Source organism: Exophiala bonariae (assembly GCF_035927105.1).
Source record: "Exophiala bonariae strain CCFEE 5792 chromosome Unknown scaffold_63, whole genome shotgun sequence".
In the NCBI taxonomy this organism is placed as follows: Eukaryota; Fungi; Ascomycota; class Eurotiomycetes; order Chaetothyriales; family Herpotrichiellaceae; genus Exophiala; species Exophiala bonariae.
In genome coordinates this window covers 5,797-29,558 of record NW_027042538.1, presented here as the reverse complement: position 1 = coordinate 29,558, position 23,762 = coordinate 5,797, and the positions used below count along the sequence as shown (strand labels likewise).

Here is a 23,762-nt window from a genome sequence, read left to right as displayed (position 1 = left end):
ATGGCTGTCGTTGCCCTGTGGTCCACATCCCATGTGAGAGAAAGTGAGACGGGACCAGGATCTCCTTCATTTGTTGAATCTCTGGCGCACACCCAAAGGAGTTCTGGAGATAAGACAAAAATTCACACCACAAGGTCACAGTAAATGGAGCAGTCATATGTAGTCTGATTTATGTTGGACACCAGAGACCGATGATACCCGTAAAATAATCACTGAATGCATGACCCCATGTTTCTCACAAAGAGCAAGCTATACCTTCTCCACATTCAGCGTGCACAGTGTTCGGCACAGCAACACTGTTACGACATCACATTTCGCGTAAGTTGGGGGTCATCGCTTCGAGTGTTCAAGGTGAAGCACATCGCACAAATATTGGTACAATTTTATCCAAAACAAAATCGTGACACAGACACGGCTGAATGCAATATCCCAACGTCGTTTATTCCTCGCCTGAAGTAGGTGGTTTACAAAGCTCAGCCGGAATTGTAATGGTAGCAGTAGTAGTCCCTGCCGGTGATCGAGCCATGGCCGAATTAACTTAAACTACTCGCAGATCCGACGGCGCGAGCATCCGTCTTCCCCCGCTGAACTAGCAGTCCCGGCTGGTGGAGAGCCCTGTTCATAAATACGACGAAATGTCGAGTGATCACCCGATCGATGAGGACATGTTACACAGGCTACATTCTCCGCTCAGGTGTTCCTCTGGGAAGGCGAAAGTACATGTGCATGGGGCAGAAGCAACTAAATGCGGTGTAAACCTTAGAGTGGGGCAGAGGGCAAATCAGGATGGAGATTGGGGTAGCGAGCTGCCTTGCTGGAGTCACACTCCGCCTTGTGATCGGCGTCCGCTTCAACCATCTTGCATGACTTCAATATGTCGGTTGCAATTGACAGGTTACTCACCGCATTAACCGAAGTTTAAAGTTAGCGATGTCATGATCGCCGATTTCATGGGCTTGTGCCTGGACAATTCAAAGCCGAGTGTTCTGAAGTGGGATCCGATTACGCGAATGGCCGTATCCCTCTCGAGGCAATCCGAGACTCCTGAGCAGCACATCTTGCAAGCGGCTCATGCTTTCGTTACGCTCAGCCGCCAATGGTAATAAGTCTAGGTGAACCCCAGGTGATCAAGTCGTCGATGATTCAGGCTGTCAGGAGCACCTGCCTGGTTTCAGCTACGGAGGCATCCGAAACCTGACGGTGGCGCAAACACCACGCTAAGGCTAGCACCATTGCGGCCAGATTCAATCCCGCCGCATAGGTGCTAAAGCCATAATCGGCAGGGATCGTCGCCATCTGCGGCATTGACGGATTCTAGCAAGCCGCTCCGCGTTTGCAGGATAGATAAGCTTGACTTGCCACACAACCACCTTCCATGAACGAAAGAGACGGAGACCATACTGGTCACGTGACACTCGAAGCTTGTGTGCCCATGAATCAGGCATTGTACCCAAATACGTCTTTCTTCCCTCATACCTATCTGGAGTTGTTTCTTTCCATCCCGCCTGCCGGATTGATTCCTTCACGACGGATGCTCTCCCCTCAGCTCAACATTTGCTGATTTGCCGAAACATTGTGTTTGTCATGGCCGATTGTGAAGATAGTGGCCCCCCCAGCTCTCCTACCACGTCAAAACGGGTTCGATTATCTCGTGTCAGTAGGGCATGTAGTGAATGCCGTGTTCGCAAGACCAGATGTGATGGTCTTCAGCCTTGTACACCCTGCCAAGAGTTTGAGAGGAGTAAGTCTACAACCACAATCAACTATTCACGTTCTCATCATTCCGCTCCGACAGGATGTAAATTCATGTCTACACGCAAGCAAAAAGTACCCGGGCCTTCACGAACGAAAATACTGGAAGACCGCCATCGCCGTGCCAAGGCTTTGGTCACTCGTCTCCATGCTCAATATCCAGATCTTGAGCTCGGCAAGAAGTTGAGTGACATCTTCGACTCGCCTCCTGCATCACCTGATCCACAATTGGATATCCTAGGTACTAGTGATCACACCCCTAGCAGCGGGGTGCCCGACACGATCGATGACAAACCTGGTTCAACGTCAAACCAACATGTGAGCGGACGCCATGGTGACAAAGCGATAAATAAAATCGTAATTAATGATAGGCCACTGGGATCCACTCCGCCGCCCAGTATCGGCGAAGATGAAGAATCGATGGTCAAAGAGGATCATATCGATGATGGGTTACTATTTGCGATTGATCGACCACAGTTCCACCATCAAGCATTACTGTCCCCGTTTTCGACGCAACCTCAAGTGGCATTCCATGGACAGCCTGCCATGTATTCACAAACCGTGGGATCCTTTACATTCCCAGCGACCACTGAGTCCAGTATTGGACAAGTGATGACTGAAGTTCCGTATCCGGAGGGGTCAACTTGGCTACACGGTGATATTTCTGGACACTTTTGTCAACAGATTCCACATAATATTACCGGTAACTTTTGAGCTCACGTCGTCTTCACCTAGGAGTCATCATGAATGAAACAAGAGCCTCATGCCGACCAATTACGAGATATAGCGCTGGCCCTGCAGATCTCGCTGGGAAATCAAACAAACGTGAATATACCAACAAGCCGACTGCCACTCAGGCGATGACCAGATTGCTCTTTCTCCTCTATCTCGTAAAAGAGGCTGCCGCCGGGTCGGCGAATTCTGCGTGTCAGAACCTTCATTTTGTCCACAGCACAGCGCCTCCACCCAGCCCGTTCGCCCTCAAAGGGTTGTCACCGCCAGTCGCATCCACTGTCCTGCTTAACCAACCAACGAGGTACCGGATTCCAGCCTTGTTGTAGAACTCTTCCTTGCCATCTGCAACCACAACGCAGACGGGTAAATCGCGCATGGGATCGTTCTTCACCATCTCTAACACCTCCTTAACAAGTTTGCTCCCGTAACCTTTCCTTTGGTGTTTAGGATGAAAAGCGAGATTCTCCAGCGACCAGTATATCTTCCGATGAGGGGCGTGGAAGAAAGGCGAACTGAACGGGATTATGGACGGCAGGAAGTTCCAATACGTGAGAGGTGAAGGGTTACCTCGGGTTGGCTGAACCGCCGCTTTGTTGCCAAAGAGGCGACGCCGGAAAGAGTCAAAGGCGGCCAGGACAGGCCTGGTCGAAAGACCTGGTAAGAAAGTCAAGAAGTCAACGGGTGAGCCTTTCAAAGCAGATGAAGCCAATGTTGAGACAATTCAAGGGGACAAAGACTGGTTCTTACGTGGATCAAGTATCTCCCAAATTCCGCAGACGTGCTCCCACCCCGTGCCCACTCGCTCTATTTCTTGCAACGCCAGTGAGGACTTCATCCTTCCTCGCAATCCCCCTCGCATTCCCCAAAAGTAGTCCTTCCGCCTTGCGAGATCCTTCTCCAGTCTCTGCATGTTTGTTCGCCTAGGTTCACTTCCGTGGATGTCTCGTGGTAGGACACAAATAGGCATCTCCCGTAGTCGCACCAAGAGTGCCATAGATGATCTTCTCTAATTCCTGTGGACAACAACTGCTCTCTTTGACGGGAATCTGGTTTGCCACGTGGCAAAATTTCAAGCTGCTTGTTGGATCTTCACGTGGCTGTCCAAATTTCAGCGTTGCTGCCGAATCAGCAGAACACTCCTTCCTGAGCCAATCGTTGCGTCAAGCGCCATGGACTGGTAGACGTAAGTCCAAACTCATGGGAGCAGAAGACTCCTACGCCTATTTTATGTACAGGATCCTCCCTAGCCTCAGTGGCCATTCATTTCAGTTACAGTATTTGTTTGACTACAATATCAAGGTGTACTGTTGAGGCGAATTTGGGCGCAATCCGGTCCCTCCACCAAATGGACAATATACGGTAGTGCTCCGGACTTCCATAATATAAATATCGAACGTAGCAAGTGTGTGTCCATGCCTTTCTTTCGGCGACATCATCACTGACTGAGACCTAAACCTTGAGAACCTTCTGCCATCCCACCAAGGGCACGAACTTTGTTGACGATTCCTTGCCCTCCCACTTTTAACCACCCCACCAACCACACGGTCTCTGCAGAGAATGGCAACGACGTTTCAGAGAGGGCACCAATTAGTACTGTTCCATGTTTCCCTAGGGGAAGACGAGAAAAACTCTAGATTATGATGCCCCGGATGTGAAATCCCGAACGGGGTAGCAACGTGCCAAATCGGACCATCGAGAACACAGACAGACAGAATTAAAATGAAAATTCGAATGAAACGTCTTCCGAACTTGGAAAGCAGATGTGCTACACATGAAATGAAGTACCATGCAGTGAGTGCGCGGCCTGCGCTTTGGATTTTGTCAGGTAGTGGTATAGTTCAAAAGAAAAATCCCCAGAATATGTCGCCCGCAAAGGAAGGGTATTGACAGGATGGGCAAAATCGAAATAGGAGGATCAAACAGGACAGTTCCAGGTTCAAGGAATCATCCGTCGTCTTCTAACCCTATTTCCACCCTCAGGTCTTTGATTAAGGACGTCACGAAGTAGAGGATCATCTCGATCAGCATCTTCATGATGCGTACGGATATGACGCTGTAGATTATCCGGCCGGGGATATTTGTGATGTTGATCAGCACAAAAGGGGCAGATATACACAGGAGACGTATGGACAAGGCCGTGTCTGCGAAGAAAGGCATTAGTAGGACTATCAGGTTGGAGCCTAAGGTCGGACACACCTGATCATTTCGTTTTTCCGTTTAAAACCTTGACCCCCTACACCTCTGGCACATCCTTCAACAGGACAGAAATGAGGACGTTGACTAGAGTGGACGTTCATGTGACTGCTCAACAGATACTGGGTCTGGAATGGGATCGCAACACAGCCTGGAAAGTTACACCTGAATGGACCGGGAATCAATGGGTTATCTGGTGAGTCCGATGAAATCATGGCAGACTTTTGATGGAGAGGTTTTTCTTCCTGGTAAGGGAGATTTACAACCCCCTTTTCTGGCAGAATAGACAGAGAACCTGGATGAGATGCAGGGGGTGATTGTGTAAGGTGGATAGAAGAGCCTGGTGTAGAAGTTGTGACGGAGGGGATAGTAGCGTACTCGGAACAAGCAGAACTAGCTCGAGTCACGGAACGCCAACTGCTGGTATATGTTGAAGGATATTCAGGGGGTGACATACCGAGTTCCTGGTGTGGAGAATGAAGATATGAAATCGGAGTTTCAGTCATGTGAGGTGGGCACCTCGGGGACAATCCTGCCAGGCTCATGGAGGCTGTATCATTGAAACATGGGATAGTGAGCTGCCTTATCGACGGCAGAGTTTGTCTATTCTCGGGTAACCCTGCCGACGAGGAATGTGGAGGAGATCTGTATAACGCAGGTAATGTGATAGCACCTGGATCTGCATTGTGAGGCTTGATCGTGAATCTTCCTAACGTGTGAGATTCGATAATCGAATCCTCCTCTCCACAACCTAAATTGCGAGGGGATCGGAGTAAGTCCAGCGAGAGTGGTGGAGGTTTGAGATTGAGCTCTTTCCTTCGATTGTCCTCTGGTCCAGGGTGGGATGATGATTTCTGCTGTGGTCGGGCTTTGCCAGACACAGTCACTGGCAATTCAACCATAGAGAAATCATCTCTTCTGGTAGCCATAGGCGCACCTTCAACGAAATCCACTGACTGCACGCACACGACCGGTGGCGCATCTCGAATCACCCTTTCCTGACTCCTCATATGACCCTGTCCAGGATTTGATGGTTCGTCGATTTCATTTGACTCTCTTCCCGTCTCGGATTCACCGTGTGAGTCTAGAGGATGTCTCCCAGTATGACTGGAGATGTCGGGTGGGTTGTTCTCTAGGTAGCTAGTGAGTATTCTGTCGCTCTCAGGTAGCCGGGTCCGGCCTTTCCACCTCCTCTTACGCCGCCTGGGTGATCTCGCATTCTCCGCTTCCTCTACCTCACCAGACTCTTGAATCGGATCGTAGGGTACGAGTGGTGGTGGGCTGTCCTCTACCAGACCAAAGTGTGGTTTTACTTCCGAGAGTCCAGGACTTCGTCTCAAAATGTCTGTTTCAAAATCGATGGACTCCACTTCTTGATCGTGGACGCCGGGCATCAGTGTACGCTGATATTACGTTGCCCGGTGGGCAATTCGTAGAACGGTGTGTGGCCAACCCAAGATGTCCTATCTGGATTCGTTGTCACAATAATTGTCGTGGCTATCCGCCGGTATATGTTTGGTACCTGGTGTCCTAAGACATGTTCATATCAGCCTCAGCCTGGAGACGTCAGACCTCAAAAGCCCTTCAAAAATGAACACTCCGTTGACATAGGAACTGAAATTGATAAAGAGAACAAAAGAAGGGTTCAGATGAATGGTATTCCGACACTGATGATTGAATTGGGTTCCAAAATCGGCAACGAAGGGGAGTTTGGTTGGTGATTGGGAAGAGCTTGGTCTGCAACCCCGTGGACCATCAGAGCCACGAGGGCAGACCCGCCATGATAAAGTGAGTTGACAGCGGCTCGACTTGGCTGTCCGCGGTGTCGGATGAAGAAAATTGGGGGTTTTGTCGTTTTTGGTGTAAAAGAAGACCGGGGTGCAAGGCGCTCGTATTGCGCCATAAGGATAATAGCGTGTGGAAACTAGTGATAAATGGCGGGGTCGAGGCGGTACAATGCGGCTCTCCAGACGAATTAAGTTGCCGTAAGTCTGAAAAGAAGATAAAGTCGGATCATGATGTGGTAATCCGATCTTTAAATGCGAGTCCCCAGAGAAAGATGCGAAGAAGAGCGGATGTCCGAAGAGACTTTAGAACGAACGACTAGAGGCCCCGAGGATGGACGTGCCAGCACGAAGCTGATGGGGCAGTGGATGGCCGAATCGAGATGGACAAGCATCAGATTCAAAGCCGCATCACCACGGAGAGTCGACAAGTGGGAGCGGAATCAGGAGCCTGGTACTTGGAAGAAGCGTCCAGCACTGCCAGGGATGAAATCTGAGGGATAAGAGGACGGGGTGTGATGACGATTTCCTGTGGTGGGCATGCCAGTGGACAGACGAAGGTCTGATTTAGGGTTCAGGAATCAGCCATGAACATGTGGATGCGGATAAAACCACAGACAGGACTTGGAAGTTGGACATGAAAATAAACAGGCGACAGGGATGGTTTCCGAAAGGAAAAACTGGCCAGTATTATTTGGTAATGGTGGTTCTTGTGCAGGCATTCTTTGACGAGATGCGAAAGGTGAGAGAGATTGGTTGGTGAGTCGGTTTATTTCTGGCTGGATGGTCTGCTTGAAATTGGGAAAGCGCTAATGAAGGAAGAGAGGGGTGCTTGAGGACTGAGACTTCCACGGTCCAAGGACCGTGACCCCCTCCAGAGGCGGGAGAGGCTCAGACGCCCCTAAATGCGCGAATGAAGGGGACAGAAGTGGGTATTGTGCACGGCAGGGCGGGCCCGGTGGGCAGCTTAATTCTGAATTATTGGCCAGCATTGTTCTTGGGGCTCTTTCCCACATCCAAAGACCCTCGAGCACGATGGCGCCTCGTTTCTGCCCAGTTTCGGGGGCAACTGACGCACAGCTCAGATGGTATAATCTGCTACCTCGTAATTGGCATCACGACCAGCACCTGAACCTCAAGGCCGCAGAACAAGAGGTTAGTCACTATCCCCCCCTAGAATTCCTTCGAAAGGCCTTCCAAGCACCACATCACCACCTACCGCCCTCTTAAGCGCTTTGATAGGGATCTGAGGACTTTCTCGTTCCAGCCCTACCACGTACCTGGTATACTGTTGTCCAAAATGTATCCTCTTTCCGCGCTTCCGCGCGTCTTGCGGTCGTCCGGTTTGTGCACCGCGTTCGTTGATGCCCATCTGTCTCTGACCAACTCATAGATGAGAGGTTTAAATCCTCGTCACTCTGCTAGTGTCCGCCTCGTTTCTTGGTCCTCAATGCTCGTTCCTGCCTTCTCCCTCCGAGTTGCCACTCCCTCGTTCTCTGTGGCACAGCGAAAGACAAAGATTGCCATTCCAAGGCTAGAACAACCACCGCTCTGAAAAAGTCTGTATGTGCGTTCGTCTCAGGCTGATATGCCGGAAAAGCGAAAGAAATGCTTGCACTCGCCTACGTCGGTAGGAAGTGGCAATGGCAAGAGGCCGCGACTTGGAAAACCATCGGACAATGATAAAGGCTCGGGCGACTCAGGGCCGTCGTCTGGCGGCAAAGATAGCGAAATCTTCTCGGAATATCATCCTACTACGGATAGTGGACATTCTTCAGATGAATACAATAACACGCGAAATTCTATCAACTGTGAGCGAAGATGAGACTTCGAGCACGAAACCTCGTACTGATTGCCTAGACCGTGGCTTGCTGATCAAGAAAGGAGAGTTCGTTTTTGTGAAGAACGAGTCCCCAGAAGATTGGATAGCACGCGTGGAAAGAGTCTGTGGAACAAAAAGAAAGCTCTACGTTCGTTGGATGAGGGAAGATGGTCAAGAAATTGTGATGGATGATGAGTTTGACTGGCTCTCGGTAGACACCATACAGGACTTGGTTCGACCAAGGCCGCGAGTCAACTCCTCGAGTATAGGGGAGCGGTGGATGCGCCAAATCGCCACTAATCCCGCGTCCCTGGCACCTGTGAGAGATGAGCACGCGCCTCTGCAGACCGGTTCGGCAGAGAATCGCAAGTTGGAGTCTACCGAACCTATTTTCCGCCTGACCTCCTCTTCAGCCTGTGAAATAGCAGGGACGGCCTGGTACTGGCTTGAAAATCTAGAGGGCGACGCCCAACCCGTTCCTGGATTGACCACCAAGATCAAGTTGGCACCTCTCCAGCTACGGGCACCTCGACGTTGGAATTTGCCTCCACTATGGGAAGTGTTGGGCTGTTACCGCCATCACCCCTTGCGATGAATGGGCTCTGAAGCGTTTGGATGGCTAGGGATGAGTAAGCAACGCGAAATGTTTACGCAACCTTGGAACTGATCTGTAGGAGAGGGGACCAAACATGGATCCATGGATGCTCAATTCTGGCGCTGCTGCGTGCACCACAGCATACAGCTGAGATGAGAGTCGTGGTAACTATATTGGACGATTGGCACCGCTTCTTCCGGCCCACATCGCACGAAGCCTACCAACGCAGACAAGCAACAGTCGGAAATTTATCTACTCTCCCATTTCATCATTACCTAATCACATTGCGGAGTTTAGTGAACAAAACCCAGCGTGGAACTACTCGACAGCCGCCTTGGATCCAACATAGTTCAACACCACTACGTTCCCATTTCAAACACAAGCAGCACATTCCTTCAGAGCACAATACGTGGAAAACGATATGGAACGTGCTCATGCTATTTTGAGCTCGTGGTCCTTCCCAGCGAATCCTGGATTTAATGGAGCGTGGCCCAGGCAAGGAAACAGGGTGCAAATCCCTAACGAAACTCACGGGCATTCACCCGATACCCATAAACTCAGGACACTAGGCTCGACGGGGATTGGATGTGCTCTAGTCAATCGCTGCAGGCGGAAATTACAGAATAAAGTTATCGACTGACCAGCGAGGAGAATAACGACCATCCGCTTCACAAAAATTGGAACGCGCCGAGGGTTCGAGCCTTCCTGACGCTGCCAGTAAGCCTAGAGAATGCCAAGAGGGTGCCTATCTGTTGGCCATTATTGCACAAGGATTGCCTGACCAAAAGTTCGCGCCAAGGCACAATGGCAATCTTTTGACAGGTAGCTTTTTTTGTTGTGCTTCTCCCGGCATCCCACGACTTATCAGTGCCTAAAAGAAGCCACTGAGTACGCTTGGAACTCCCCTTACGGAAGGGGCATCCTCGTTCTCCCGCGGGAACACAGTAGTCGGCATTGGGCAATTCACCTTAACAGAGCGAGTGCAGGACTGCTCACAGGGCGACAGGTGACTTCAGAAAACATCTTCATCAAATGTCTCCTTGGCATGCTGCTTCACCTTCACAGTGTCCGATATGGTCCTTGACGTGAATCACTTCCAGTGGACTGACAATGGAGAACTTGGAAGGGCGAGGGGTCGAGCGCCTTTGTATGAGAAAGGAAAAGTGGTCACGGTTATAAATAGCTCATGACTTCGCCCTTGTTTTCAATTTTGGCAATGCTATGTTGCTCAAACCCATGAATAGATGAGTGGTGGGAGCTGTGGCCGGGAACTATTTTTAGAGAGTAATGGCCAGGTCTCGCTCATTCAGAACAAGAACTTGAGAGGCGAGGATACTGTAAACCACTGGGGCTGTGACTATTCACGATTGTGGTCTAAAAACCCACAAGTCCAAGTCCACATTAATGTTTGTCCACAGAGCATCCCACGAAGCATCGCAGCTTGAAGGATCTGACAGTGATATCTCAGGCTTCGAGATAGTACCCATCAACTGTTTTTCTCGGTGTACATAATGTAGCAATTTCCATGCAAGTCTGCTGCACAAGGGATATGCAGAAATGGAGACTTCTGCAATTTTAACCACTAAGCGCCAACTTCGCAGAGCGCCTCAGTCGGCGAAGGTAGCAAGACTGCGAGGCAGACGAAGGTTGCAACCGAAATGTTAGGGAGATCAATCACTGTCCCCAGCGCATGCCATAGCTCTGCGTTATTCATTTCTTGAAAGGTGGCTCGGGGCTATTGGTTATCCCCAAGGCGCAGGACATATGCATGCATGCAGCTAAACACATTGCAAAAGGTAGAAGTGACACGTCAAGTGAGGCATGCGTGAAGCTTCCCTGTCGGAAAACGCCATCGCAAATTACTCACTTGATGCTCGTACTGTAGATGGGTATCGTGCCGTTAGTCCTCTACTTTCCTGACTCGTCACCAGCGGGCGATACGGATGATTGGCGATCTCACAAAGTACCGTAATCAATTTTGCAAAAGCTCACAGGTTCTTTCAGCAAAAGCCAACTGAGAAGATCGCAAATGTCGAAGTGGCCGAAGGACGGATGCCGCCCAGCCTGTGTGTCGTGGCCATGCATGATGGTTGCCTAGGTTGGTTGCCTATTTGCCACGGAAGGCAGGCCGGCGCTTCCGTTTCTGGCCGCATGAAGGACTTTTAAGCTTTCCATGATTGGGTTTCTCGACGTCTTCTCACTCTTAAGACCTCGCCAACAGGTTAGATGGACGACTCACATGTATTCTCTCTTCAAGAACTCTAGACTTATTTCTTTTACCGCGGCCTCTCGCTTCTATATCAACGTACAACCGTTTTCAATTGCGGCTTCGAGTTTCTTCCACCGTGTGGCCGTGACAGATTTGCCTGGGCAAGCATCTTGACGAGCTGGTGACGAATGTGAAAAACGGGAGGATGTTTGGTTGACATTCGGTGGCCAACGACATCAAGGGCTGATCACTTAGAAGTCTTGCGCCAGGAGCATTCAGAAAGCAGTGAATATCGTCGCGGGCCCTGTTGCTGCCTGCGCAAAGGGCGCAAGGCTGGAGAATTTATGGGTGAGTACGATAGGGATTGGAGTTCTATGACCACTAAGAAAGGTCCAGGAAGCTGAAGATGAGATGGGCATGTCCGCCGCGCAACATTACCGTAGGTGCTGGTGTTCAGGTTGTGCTCCAAATGAAAACCATTTCGACTGTGGCGAGCCTGAATATAGTCAGCGATTGAATAGGCTCGGTGAATGTGTCACATACGCCACAGTCACACCAAAAATCCCTTTCACAGTCGCATTTGTGGTGACTCGCAGGATGATTCCCAAGAGGGCGGTTAGGCCAATGGTGATACCAATGCGCTCAACAATCCTGTTGACATGATACAGCCATGGAATGGTGAGCGCTGAAAACACAGATACGACGACCGTAACGGCAAGCTGTGAGACAATTTCGCCACTTTTCGATTCGGCATAGTTGAAGACCAGCGGGTTCTTCGCGTAAATGGTCCGTGCGTGCTGCAGCTTGTTCATCACAGTGGTTCTTGTAGCTTTCTCTTCGTGCTTCACACTCCTATATCCCCTCCATATTCGCTGATACCAGTCTATCAGGTAGGCATAAGGTTTTCGGGTATTCAAGCCACGCGCTTCTTCGTCAATCAGAGTTACAAAGTCTCGGAGGTTGGTTTTATTCCAGGTTGTTTGCTCATCTCCTTGTAGAAAATGGGCTCCTCCTTCCTCATCCTCTAGCCAATCTTGGAGAAATTGAAGATCAAGTTTTCCAGGAGCTTTCAACTGTGCCACACTAGTAGCCTGCAATAGCCACGCATCTACACGGTCAGCACATCTCGACATCGTATGATATACCACCACCTACGATAAACCTGCAGTTTCTCTTGGCATTCCATCAGGAGTCCGAACTGAGAGCTGCACTGTCCGGCATGATGAAGAGTGTGGAAATTCACTGAATACAGCTTCGCCGTAGCATTACTGGTCAATTCGTCGTCCTGGCAAGCTTTCCGAAGCCGAAGCTCAACATCGATTAACTCCGCTTGAAGCTTTAGCAGAATCAACATTGTAAGCGCGGGAAATCTGCGAAATATTGCTACATCCTTATGCGAGCCCATGAGATCCGCCAGCTTCTGATAGCCTCTTGGTTTCCATTGTTGTCCCATCTTGACAGACTGTTGGGTGGTACAAGTCTTTTCCTCTCCAGTGAGGCGAATCGTGGATTTTTATCGTGCGAGTCACGGCTGACTTTATATGCGACAGTGGCTTCACGAAAGTTAGTTTGTGAGCTTGACGAAGTCAATCGTGCAAATCCAGGAGAGTGAGAAGCTGAGATGACAAAAAGTGCTACGTCCAGAGGAAACCTGGCCAGCTTATGGTTCAGTTAGGGCCCGTTCCGTCTGCGAAAGTGGGCGACTGGTTGCATCGAGGCCCAGCCATTTCACTGGCAACAATGCCAGTTTGAATGCTTCACCGGTAGGGAGTCCGGTTTAGAGCATGTACGACGACTGTTATGGCGATCAGCTGGTGACCTCGGTTTTTGGGACAGAGCTGCCAATTGGACGCACAGAGCAGGATTATGTACATGGGGCCCTGGAATGAGCATGCGTTGGCCGCTGCAACGTGATGTGGCGAATCTGCCACGTGGTGACAATCACTGGTACAGTATCTCTCACACAAGGCGTCTCTCAATTAAGTGTTCCACGGCACATTCCTCACAACAAAGGTTGATATCAATCCAGTACTATCCGTCTATACATTTTACGAGTTGAATAACATCTTTATTAAAACCTGTGCGATCATTCTTTGCTCCGAATGCAACAGACATACAAACTCCATGCCGAACTGAAATGGCTACTCTCGACTCCCTAAAGTGGGCTCTAAGGCAGACAGCCACGGTAACCGGGTTGTCCTCGAAGCAGCAGTTGTCTGACACAGAGTATAGCGCCGGCTTCGATATATTGGCGCGGGGATCAGGATGGAAAACATACCAAGACTTCATTATTCCTCAGCTCTCTCATCTACTAAACCCACTCTTCAACTCGCGTACCCGTGTCTCAGCGCTAGAAATCGGGCCAGGCCCGAGGAGCGTATTTGGATATCTGCCCATCAGTCTGAGACGGAAGGTCAAAAGATATACTGCTTTCGAGCCTAGCGGCTTGTTTGCTACAAGGCTGGAAGAATGGCTTTGCTCTACCCCTGAAGTGGAATCCCCGTTTCCCTGTCTACAAGGACCGCCCAACATCAAACGAGTTCCATTCGTTCCGGCAAACAATGTAGGGAGTGATCCTGGTATCAGTACAAGTGGCGACGATGAAAAATACGACGTCATCCTTTTCTGCCACAGTATGTATAGCATGAAGCCCAAACGCAGGTTCATTGAACGGGCGTTGGAAATGCTTGTTGAGCGACCACAGGGCGCAATGGTAGCAATGTTCCATCGGGACGGAACCCTGCATTTCGACGGGTTGGTGTGCCATCGAACAGCTTCCTTCCCTACCGGAGTCGTTCATATAGCAAATGACGACCAGGTACTGGACTGTTTTGCTCCTTTCATTGCCGGGTTTGTCACACATGATGTCGACGTGGACAAGGCTGTCCGAACTGAGTGGCGTAGAGTTTGTCGCGCCTTAGGTCATCACGAGGAAACCCACCCAGACCATCTCTATTTCAGCTCTCCCGAGATCATGGTGTCTTTCACCCAGCAGGCGACCACATTGCCGGAGCTGACGACCCAGGTGCCACTATCAACGGGGAACACGACAATCAAAAACCGGGAGGCTCGCCTCCATCGCCCTGCCTCAGTTGTAAGGCCGACAGAGGTCCGACATATTCAGCATTGCGTTCGATGGGCTTTGCAGCGAGGTTTCGGCCTGATTGTCGTTGGCGGTGGTCACAGCGACCACTGTCTCTGGCCCAACGTTATCTCGGTCGATATGGGCGCCTTTGACCAAGTACACATTGTCACAGAAAGGAACGATGACGAGGATTCCGAGCCCTTAGTCATCGCTGAGGCCGGCTGCAGGACGGGAGATATCATCCGCCAGACAATGGCGGCGGGCTTGACAGTACCTCTAGGGGCTCGTCCAAGTGTCGGCTCCGGCCTGTGGTTGCAAGGGGGCATTGGGCATCTGGCTAGACTGCACGGACTCGGGTGCGACGCCATTGTCGGCGCGGTTGTGGTCAGCGTCAAGTCCGGAGAGGTCCTCTACATCGGCCGTGTACCAAACCAACAACGACCAGTCGGTGCCGTTCGCCCCGAGAATGAATCCGATTGGCTATGGGCCATCAAAGGAGCTGGGACCAACTTCGGTATTGTGGTCAGTGTGGTCTTCAAGGCTTTCCCGGCTCCAACGTTCCTCGTTCAAAACTGGGTCGTTCCGCTGACCGACAACATCGAAGCGGGACTCAAGCTTGGCGATTTTGATCTTGTTGCTAAGGAGCTTCCCTGGAACTGTGCTGCAGATGCATATCTGTACCGTGACAAGGATCAGCTGCATCTTGGTGTGACCATGCTCGAATCTTCCACGCCTCCGCGCGCCTCTGCAATGCGCACACCCAGGCATATAGGTGCAATCTGGGGTCCATCGGATTCAAAGGCTGTGGATTGCGTCGGTTTGTTCGAGACTGAGATGTACGTGTCCGGGATGCACGGCGGGCATGGCAGCGGTCGGACCTCCTCTTTCAAGCGGTGTTTGTTCTTGAAATGCATTGGTACCGCGAATGTTGCCGAACGCTTAATAGCGGCCGTCGCAAGTTGTCCCTCACCACTCTCCTATCTCCATCTACTGCAAGGTGGCGGTGCGGTCAGCGACGTTGTGACCGATGCGACTGCTTTTGGCTGTCGAGACTGGGATTTCGCCTGTGTGATAACCGGTGTCTGGTCCCGCGACCAAGATGGCACCGAAATCGCACGATCTACTATACGATGGGTTTACAGTGTCGCCGGAGACTTGTTATCCTTGAGTAGTGGAGCGTACGGCGCCGACCTCGGACCAGATCCCAGAGACGCTGCGCTAGCAGCCAAAGCTTTTGGACAGAACCGGCCACGTCTGGCCCGTCTCAAACATAGCTTGGATCCGCGCAGGGTGCTGGCCTACAGCTGTCCGCTACCAGAAGTGCCGATGGAACCGAAGCTCATCATTCTTGTCACAGGCGAAAGCTGCGCGGGCAAGGACTATTGTGCCGATGTCTGGACCTCCACACTAATCGCTTGCACTCAGAAAAATATCACTGCACGTGCAGTCAGCATTAGCGACGCAACGAAGCGAGAATACACGGCAGCTACCGGTGCGGACTTGAGCCGCCTGCTCCGGGACCGTGCCTACAAGGAGCAACATCGGCCAGCGTTAACGAAATTTTGGCAGGGACAGGCACAACAGCACCTTCGGCTGCCAGAGAGCCATTTCCTGAACGCGGTGTATGGCGCCGTAGATGAAGACGTGCTACTAATCACGGGAATGAGAGACGAGGCGCCGGTCGCAGTCTTATCGCATTTAGTGCCAGACAGTAAGCTGATCGAGGTTCGCGTCCAAGCTAATGAACAGACGCGGCTGATTCGCCGCGGATCCTGCGATGGTGATGACCGTGACGAATACAAGGGTATGTACAATGAGAGGTCCGATTTAACAGCATTAGACTCCCGTCCTAGTCTCATCTTTCACAATGACGCGACTGGAAACGAGGCAGCAAAAGCTTTTGCTAAGAAGTACCTGCTGCTCTTCCTCCATGAGGACCTGCGGCGACTGGCCAATATGGTGCGGCTCGTACCCGACTTCCCACGCTCGGATATCGAGTTTCGCCACGTGCTCGACATCTCCCAGCAGCCAGGTGGGCTGGCTCTGTGCACGACTCTGTTCCAAACGCACTTCGCCGGCGAATGGGCCAAAGTCGACGCGGTGGTGTGTTGCGAGGCTGCGGGCTTTGTCTATGCCTCTGCATTGGCCTCGCGGATCGATGTTCCCCTGGTGTTGATTCGCGAAGCCGGCAAGCTTCCCCCACCCACTCTTTCTGTCATCAAATATCCGTCGCATATCTCGTCTTTGGCACCCAACGGTTCGAACAAGGAGCGAATCGAGATGGAGCAGGACGTGATCCCCAAGGGTGCGTCGGTGGTGGTGGTGGACGATGTGCTTTCCACAGGGCAGACGCTTTGTGCGGTACTGCAGCTACTAGATGAAGCTGGTGCCAGCGTCGAAGATGTCAGTGTCATGGTCTTGGCCGAGTTCCCGGTTCACCGGGGCCGGGAACTATTGCGCCAGCGTGGATATGGCAGAATCGATATTCAAAGTCTTCTAGTCTTTGGAGGAGTCTAGGAAAGGAATCTGACCGCCCGCAGTTTGGTGGCGAGTTGAAGCCTTCTGAGTGTTCAGTCAGAGATCGAGGGCGTCCAGGGCCATTGTAAGGTGCTTTTCTACTGGCCGAAGTACCGGTAATTCGTTCGCGCGGTAGCCGTCAACCACTGTTGCTAAGATTAGTTGCGGGCTTGGGGGCCCATTCGGTACATTCTCTCCCGTAAACGGGAGTGTGTGAATGTTCGGTTCCGAGATTTGTTTGGCGGCAGGATAGAACCCAACTCTAATAGCCCCGCCCCCAATCCAGAGTTGCTCATCTACCCCTCGTCGACAAAGGTCAATCCACAGTGTCTCCTGACGATATGGCTTCTAGCAAATTCACACTGGGCTCTTTGTTAGAGTTGGCATTACAGCTTCACGGTTGTAACAAAGGTGCAGTTGTGTTCGAAGAATCAAGACTACAGGATGAGCTTCTAGCATTCTACCACACCTTCATGTTCCTTGATGGAGCGTTTGACCAATTATTCAGGGGAATTCCTGAAATAGAATATCTCCTTGAGATATGCTGGCATCTCTGTCGAGCTCGTTATGACCAAGAGGATCAGCGATCTAGTACGGCTCCTTTCCTTACTTTGGGCTTGCAAGCATCCCGAATGAGGATACTTATTGAGTACTGCTGCAGAATAATGTAAGCAATCTGACTCTGATCTAGATCACCCATGCAGATAATCCGTTGATGTAGGGCCAATGGCGTTATATCTCCCAATGTCTTGCCTAGATTTAAGAAGGCAATCCAATTCCTCAATAACGTTTTCACCATCCTCGAGCAGGCGAGCATACCCGCACTTACGTCGGCAAGGAATTCCCTCAAGTACCGCTTTCAACGAGCCGAAAGAACCGAGTTCAGATGTCAACGAATGGATGAAATAAGATCAACACCAACAACACAATTTAAAGTGGTCATGTGTACACCTGCAGACGTAATTCCGCCGGCCAACCTTCAAGAGCTCGAGCTGTACCTGAAAGCAGTTATGGACGAGCGTAAGCTCAATATAAGCGAAGAAGCTCCATCTAATTTGGCTGCGGCTATACTCACCGAGTTTTTCAGGGAGCACGCACCCCAGGAAAGCGTCTGTTTCGTTACAGATATGGAACTACTGGGTCCAAACTTTACCTTCTCTCTGTTTAGTCGTTTATTTACAAATGGTATAGTATTTTTGCCATGTGGCCATTCCTACCATCAAGCATGCATTTCTGAATGGAGAGCCGGAAGCAAATCTATGGAATGTCCAGAGTGTAGAAAGCTAAGTTAAGAACTATAATAAATTTTAGGTAGAATTTCGTTGCACTCAATATGCTGTTCTGAAGCATCATCAACTGCTAAAGGATTTTCAATGTAGCTGACCAGGCTTGAGAGATTGAAACCAAGATGCCGGCCCCAGGCTTTCCTTAGTCGTTCTGGAAAGCTCTTCTCCCATTCGTCATCCGTTAACTTCGTTGCCTCATATGTTTCCAGTTCTTCGGGAAGTGTACTATCAAACTGCCGTCGTACGTACAATTCCTCCAAGTCTGCGATCGTTCGGGGTTCATTGTATAGTTCTTTAAGCAGCTGGTCGAGCTCAACGGGTGTCAAGATGTGGCTAAACGCCCCGGGCGAGAAGATCATGCAGCGGCCGTCAACTTCCAAAGCATGGAATAGTCGTGCCATGCCTCCTGGATGTTTATAAGAATATGTTGCGTGATTGAACACAAGCCTCACCCGGATACGATGTTTCTCCTCGACAGGGTCGTAAAAACGGTAAAGGAGATTACCCCGAGGGGTAAAACACCTTTGCGTTAGATAGAACTCTCCTTTTCGAAACTTGAACTTGAGGTCAACTTCAGGGTCTCCCAGCATCCAGCGTATTTTGTTCCATTCCGCCATTTCGGTCCAGAGTCCGCAGTCAAGGACAGTGGGACCTAGAAGCAATTCATTGAGAGCTTGACTTGTCGTTCCTTCTCCTCGATAAGTCAACGTCCATCCGCTGTCTCCTTTGACACTCGACCAGCTCGGAGGACATACGCGCTTAACATCCATATGCGCCGCGGTTAGGCGCACTGTGGGATAGTGAGAGTTCCATAATTCTGTGAATGAATCCACGTAATGCAGGCCTTTCAGTTCAGAGCCGTAGTATTTGGCTCGTTTGGGCCCATCCAGGTTGGTGAAGAAAGCAAACCGGCATGCACCTTCAATGATAGTGTCTTCGGTTCTAGGACGAGAAAAATCCTTTAATTCATCGAAATAGGCTTCAAGATAGTGTGAAGGAGGTATGTCGTGCAACTCGGATAGAATTCTGGCCCTCTGTTGTTCATCTTCGTTTATCAATTTCTCTGCAATGGCCGGAAGAAATCCTATAAACTTCGTAGGGGATGAGGAGGCAGCCAAGGGTGTCGACATGGAAGTCTTGTCGAAGATTGCCTGCCTTGGATCTGAATCCGATGTAGTTAGGGATTTCTAATCCGTAGGGAAGCAACTTCAAGGATTTACAGAATTCTAGGCTCCAAATTGTGATTACGGAGAAAGATATAAATGTACAGGCGAAGATAGGAGTTGGATATTATCACGTGGAAATTAGGGATCGCAAGATGGCCGTAGCACTATTCATCAACTCAATTCAAATGCACATCTAGAGCAGTAGGGTTCGTGAAAGTTCACTCCTAAGCCATCTTAGCGTCAAGAAAGTCGGAAGAATTATTTGGATTCAAGCTACAATAAGTCATAGCTTCTATCTCAGTTGTCAACTCCAGGCCACCAGGTTCCCCTTTATCAACTTGCGAGCACATTTCCACAATAAGCGAAGAACTTCTTAAGCTCCGAGGTCTCGTCTGACTTTTCAATCTCAGAGTTCCCGTCACTCCGATGGTGGGATCTCTCAACCCGATCAAAATCACAAATAGTTCAAGGACAGTACGAACGACTCTGCTCGAAATCCGCCACGGCAACCTCTCTAATCCTTGTGGCGCATTGTCAAGCACTTATTCCGCCTTCGTTTGACTTCCACTGAAGAATCCAGAGCAACTTCGAACTCTAAGACAGGAGATTAAAGCACACGAGAGCGGTGGTTTCTTCTCTGAAGACAAAGTCGTTTGGTGAGAGAATCGCAGGAATTTTGCCAATGGACATCCTGATATCTGTTGCTACATCAGGGTGCTCGCTTGACTGGCACTACCACTCTGCGCCTCGAAGCATTTTCCTCTGGCGAGCTTCACTGAGGCTCTTTGTTGCTGCAGAGTATGGACCTTTTGCTGGAGAGCCGCGGCGATCTGGGCCGATTTTTGGAGGCTGCAGGGGAATTTCAAGGGCTCCTTGCTCCAGCGATCGATGCGGCCGAGCTCGAATTGTAATTTTCTTCGCGTTATCCTGATAGTATGACACACGCGACATTCTTGGTCAACCATCTTCACATTGTCCCCGTCCGTAAGCTTCGCTCCACAAGTCTCGCCCAGACGAGGCTGGCGAGCACATCGTGTCTTCATGTTGCCCCATTTCCAATCACGACAGGAGTAATCTGTCCTCTCGTAGAAACACATCGGATCGACGCACGCTCGCAAAATAATAGCGTTCCAACCGCTTCCATTCCAAAACTGTTTGGCAAAGTTGTGACTTGGACCTAGGTTATACAGTACTTCAAAGATTCAACTTCGGTAGAATAGTTCCATGTAAGCTAGGTTGCTCAAGCATATTCATCGCCGATCAGGACAATCAGACCAATGACATCTTGCTGTTAGGCGACGACCACATGAGAATTCCGGTCAAGGGCGCGAGACCACGCAGGAACCCCTGTGGCAGCAGGGGTGGGTCCATGGAGGAACAGGAAGCAGAGCCAACGGCCAGAGAAATACAGTCCATACGTAGGTAGGAGGATTGTATTTGACTCATTATTTGCACCTGTTGAGACCCTGCGTTAAAACAATAGTCAGATCCCCGTACAAGTCGAATGAGGTGTCGGTCTCGGCAAGCTCAGAGGATTGCGTGCTATTTCAGATAAAGTGGGACTGCTTAGGTGCCATTCAGCTGCGGCGAAGCCTTCTGTCGACAAGCTGGTGATTCTGCCGGCTCGGCAAACTGCTTCGCAATCTTCCTGAGTCTCGCCCGCTTGGATGTAGTCTGCGCATGGATGTGCTCCAATACTGGCTTTTGTGCCTTCAATTACTCCAAGCATTTGACAAATGCTCGTAAGCATGCAGCACAACTGTCATTGGTGCAGAGCGCGCAGGACCGAGGGGTCACAGGGGATGACACAAGACAGAACTCGCGAAGCCAAAGCTCAAATGGCCACGGACTATTGGTTTATCGAGTATAGCATAGCTATGCATAAATCCCCACCTAGGCGTTGGATAACTAGGACAGGATGTCTGCATTACCGTCGAGCGGATAACCGACGTTCCGACCCATCGCGGATCTGATTGGAACAAAAGTATACTGTAAGACAATCTGAGTCCCACCCCAGTCTGCTTTGATGGCAATGTCCCCTGGCAATTCGGCATCTGCACAATTCGCTAGAGGTCGCGGAACGCGCGGAAACTAGTGCCCCGGCACCCCACAGCATACCTTGCCAATCATAATATCTGCACCTCGGAACTACTCTGTACTTTTAGCCGGAAGATGCTCAGGGTTACATTTTGACTGCATGCCTCTGGCGAAGTGGTACGACACCTTTGTGGGGGGGGGCGAGATGGGTATCTGCGACTGCACCCTCAAACAACTCCGTCCCTCTGAAAGGTGGGTTGGGTAGGTCCTCTCAGAATAAACATCCCCCTTTGCTTAGCAGAACTTCACAGGCGTTTTCGATTGCTGCTTCGGGCGAACACACACTTTTTAATTTCTCGGCCCTATAGTCTAAGCACGAGTAGGGGATCACTAATCTGTGAATGATCAAGCGCTAACGGTCATATCACCAATGGCACAAAGAGCCAGGTAGTCACATGCTGGGAAATCAATGGGCGTTTCTGCACGACGTGAAAGAATTAAAACACCTATATTTGGCTTTATCAATAGCGGCAAGTGTCAACTTGGCGCTACCACGTGACTTTCGCTGCCGCAGAGAAGAGAGGGAGGGTTGAAAAGGCCAACACATCGTAAGGGTTTGCGTCGTAGCCACATATAATTGTTCTACATCGTGATGAACCAATCAAGGTATCGAGCCAAGGTCTAATCTGACTCAGCCGAGTCCGAAGCAAGTGTCAACAATCAGAATGTAAAGATCCCGGAGATCACATTGAGCATGGCCATTTTCTTGGTTGTTCTTAAACAATCCGTATTGAATGGCAAAGAGGCGTGAGCTTGTCCACGACATCAAGTTACAGGTTGCCTCGTGTGCTGCATCCCATTTGAGGTTGAGGAGTTTTGAGAACAAGAGTCCCAGCCAATTTATTGATTGGGATTACCCTGGGCGCACCTTGCAAGAACAACAAATCTAACTAACGAGGCGTCGACATCTGGCGCTTTGATACGTGGCGAAAATCTCGGCACCTATTTCATGGAAGAATAACCGCCGTTGGTTCTACACGTGACCCAGAGTATTGCTCCCTTCGTAAGAAGCATGTTCGGACAACCGCTTACTTGTGCTTAGATTGTTGAGGAGCAGCTGCGTCAATATCCAGGTGGGTAGCGAGAAGCAAAAACTTACCGTTCACGAGGCAGTTTTTCGAAAGTCTAGCTCGCCTTCACTTCGAAGACTGGTTGAGCCAGGCTTCAGGGAATCAGAGGAAGGATGCGTTGACTGGACGCACACAAGTTCCGAGACAGTTGAACGAGTCCTGACGTGGCTTTATTTCCACGACTACCAAAGCCCCGAGCCAGTGATCCGAACCTCTGGAGGGGTTGCAGATGAGGTGGACAGCGGCACACATGACGCCGGGATCGGACGGAATGGAAATACCTATGAGACCCCATTTGATGATGGGCAGAACCACCCCGAAGGTGATCTAGACCTCGAGCCAGAACTTGTGGTGGAAGCCATACCAGATGAGACAGTAGCAGTATTTGGTAGGTTTGAAGCAGAAGACCAGCAATTGCAGGATGCGATTTTCGAATCATGTAGTATTCGCCCATTAACACCACTCGGGAGGTGTGTCGAGGTTGCGCCCATTATGTCTACGTACAAAACTGCAGCTGGGGTATTTGAGGAGCAAAGCTTTCCTCATGAAACCTTTTCTTATCGCGACCCACTACTTGCTCATGCGGAGGTGTACAGCTTCGCGAAGTATCATCTTCTCTTCAAACTGCAGCAATTGGCACTTCAGCGAATGATAATCACTCTGAGGAAATTGGACTGCTCCGTTGAGTACGCCGAACAGGAGCTTACAGAGCTCATTGAGTTTGTCTATGACAATATCTCTGCTGATCAAGACGGCGAAGAACCGATGAGGAAGCTACTGTCTCAATTTGCAGCTATCAATTACACCTCTATTCTCCATGGCAGCTTCGAGGCTCTTGTTGGTCGCGGCGGTGATTTCGGACTAGATCTAGCACGAAAGCTTTCCCGGCGCCTACTCGCTCATGGAGTGTCAGGTGAATCTGCTGAAGATAAATTCGACGATCGTATATGGAATGTGGAGCTCCAAGTGCAGCAGCGGGATAGAGAGATCGAATCTTTGAATGCACAACTAAAAGATTCGTTCGTATGGGGCCGCGGTATCAATAAGAAAGGAAGGCGGCGCTGAAGGATTTGCTTTGTGTCATTCTATCGAGTATGGGAGGAGAGACTGCACGGTATATCCAGAGTCTTCAGTGTTAAGGTATGGGTGAATCTGCATCGACTTGTTGAAATGATGTATAGTTGGAAGTGAATCACACTCGAGAAGCATAACTCCAATTAAGGTAATTCCACAATGCCACCAACAGTCATTTGCCACCAATATGCTCCAATCCGTCCATCCCACCAACCACCAACTCTAAGCGTCGTGAGATATCCCAAATGTGTAGATCCGTCTGCCAGTGTATCCTCACGATCAAGGTCATCAAGGATGCGGTCGATGTAAGCACCCGCGGCACTTCAGTAGAGGATATGGGCAACGCACAAACCCTTGGCTGCACCTGGACGAGATAG

General features: G+C 50.3%; 5 protein-coding genes across 5 annotated transcripts; 3 read left to right on the top strand and 2 right to left on the bottom strand.

Moving 5' to 3' along the window:
* Positions 1-1,806: 1,806 nt before the first annotated feature.
* Positions 1,807-2,466, top strand: LTR84_011962 (uncharacterized protein; the record flags this gene model as incomplete). The annotated part of the gene is made up of 1 exon (XM_064855489.1): positions 1,807-2,466. One exon carries the CDS (start codon positions 1,807-1,809, stop codon positions 2,464-2,466), a length of 660 nt encoding a protein of 219 aa, XP_064699858.1.
* A 9,077-nt stretch (positions 2,467-11,543) lies between these two features.
* On the bottom strand, positions 11,544-12,543 carry LTR84_011961 (uncharacterized protein; the record flags this gene model as incomplete). The annotated part of the gene is made up of 3 exons (XM_064855488.1): positions 11,544-11,586; positions 11,634-12,198; positions 12,246-12,543. The coding sequence occupies 3 exons, from the start codon at positions 12,541-12,543 to the stop codon at positions 11,544-11,546; spliced, it is 906 nt and encodes a 301-aa protein (XP_064699857.1).
* A 684-nt stretch (positions 12,544-13,227) lies between these two features.
* On the top strand, positions 13,228-16,692 carry LTR84_011960 (uncharacterized protein; the record flags this gene model as incomplete). The annotated part of the gene is made up of 1 exon (XM_064855487.1): positions 13,228-16,692. One exon carries the CDS (start codon positions 13,228-13,230, stop codon positions 16,690-16,692), a length of 3,465 nt encoding a protein of 1,154 aa, XP_064699856.1.
* A 1,288-nt stretch (positions 16,693-17,980) lies between these two features.
* LTR84_011959 (uncharacterized protein) lies at positions 17,981-19,108 on the bottom strand (the record flags this gene model as incomplete). The annotated part of the gene is made up of 1 exon (XM_064855486.1): positions 17,981-19,108. The coding sequence occupies one exon, from the start codon at positions 19,106-19,108 to the stop codon at positions 17,981-17,983; it is 1,128 nt and encodes a 375-aa protein (XP_064699855.1).
* Positions 19,109-21,975: 2,867 nt separating this feature from the next.
* Positions 21,976-23,376, top strand: LTR84_011958 (uncharacterized protein; the record flags this gene model as incomplete). Its single annotated transcript, XM_064855485.1, has 2 exons — positions 21,976-22,025; positions 22,284-23,376. 2 exons carry the CDS (start codon positions 21,976-21,978, stop codon positions 23,374-23,376), a joined length of 1,143 nt encoding a protein of 380 aa, XP_064699854.1.
* Positions 23,377-23,762: the final 386 nt, after the last annotated feature.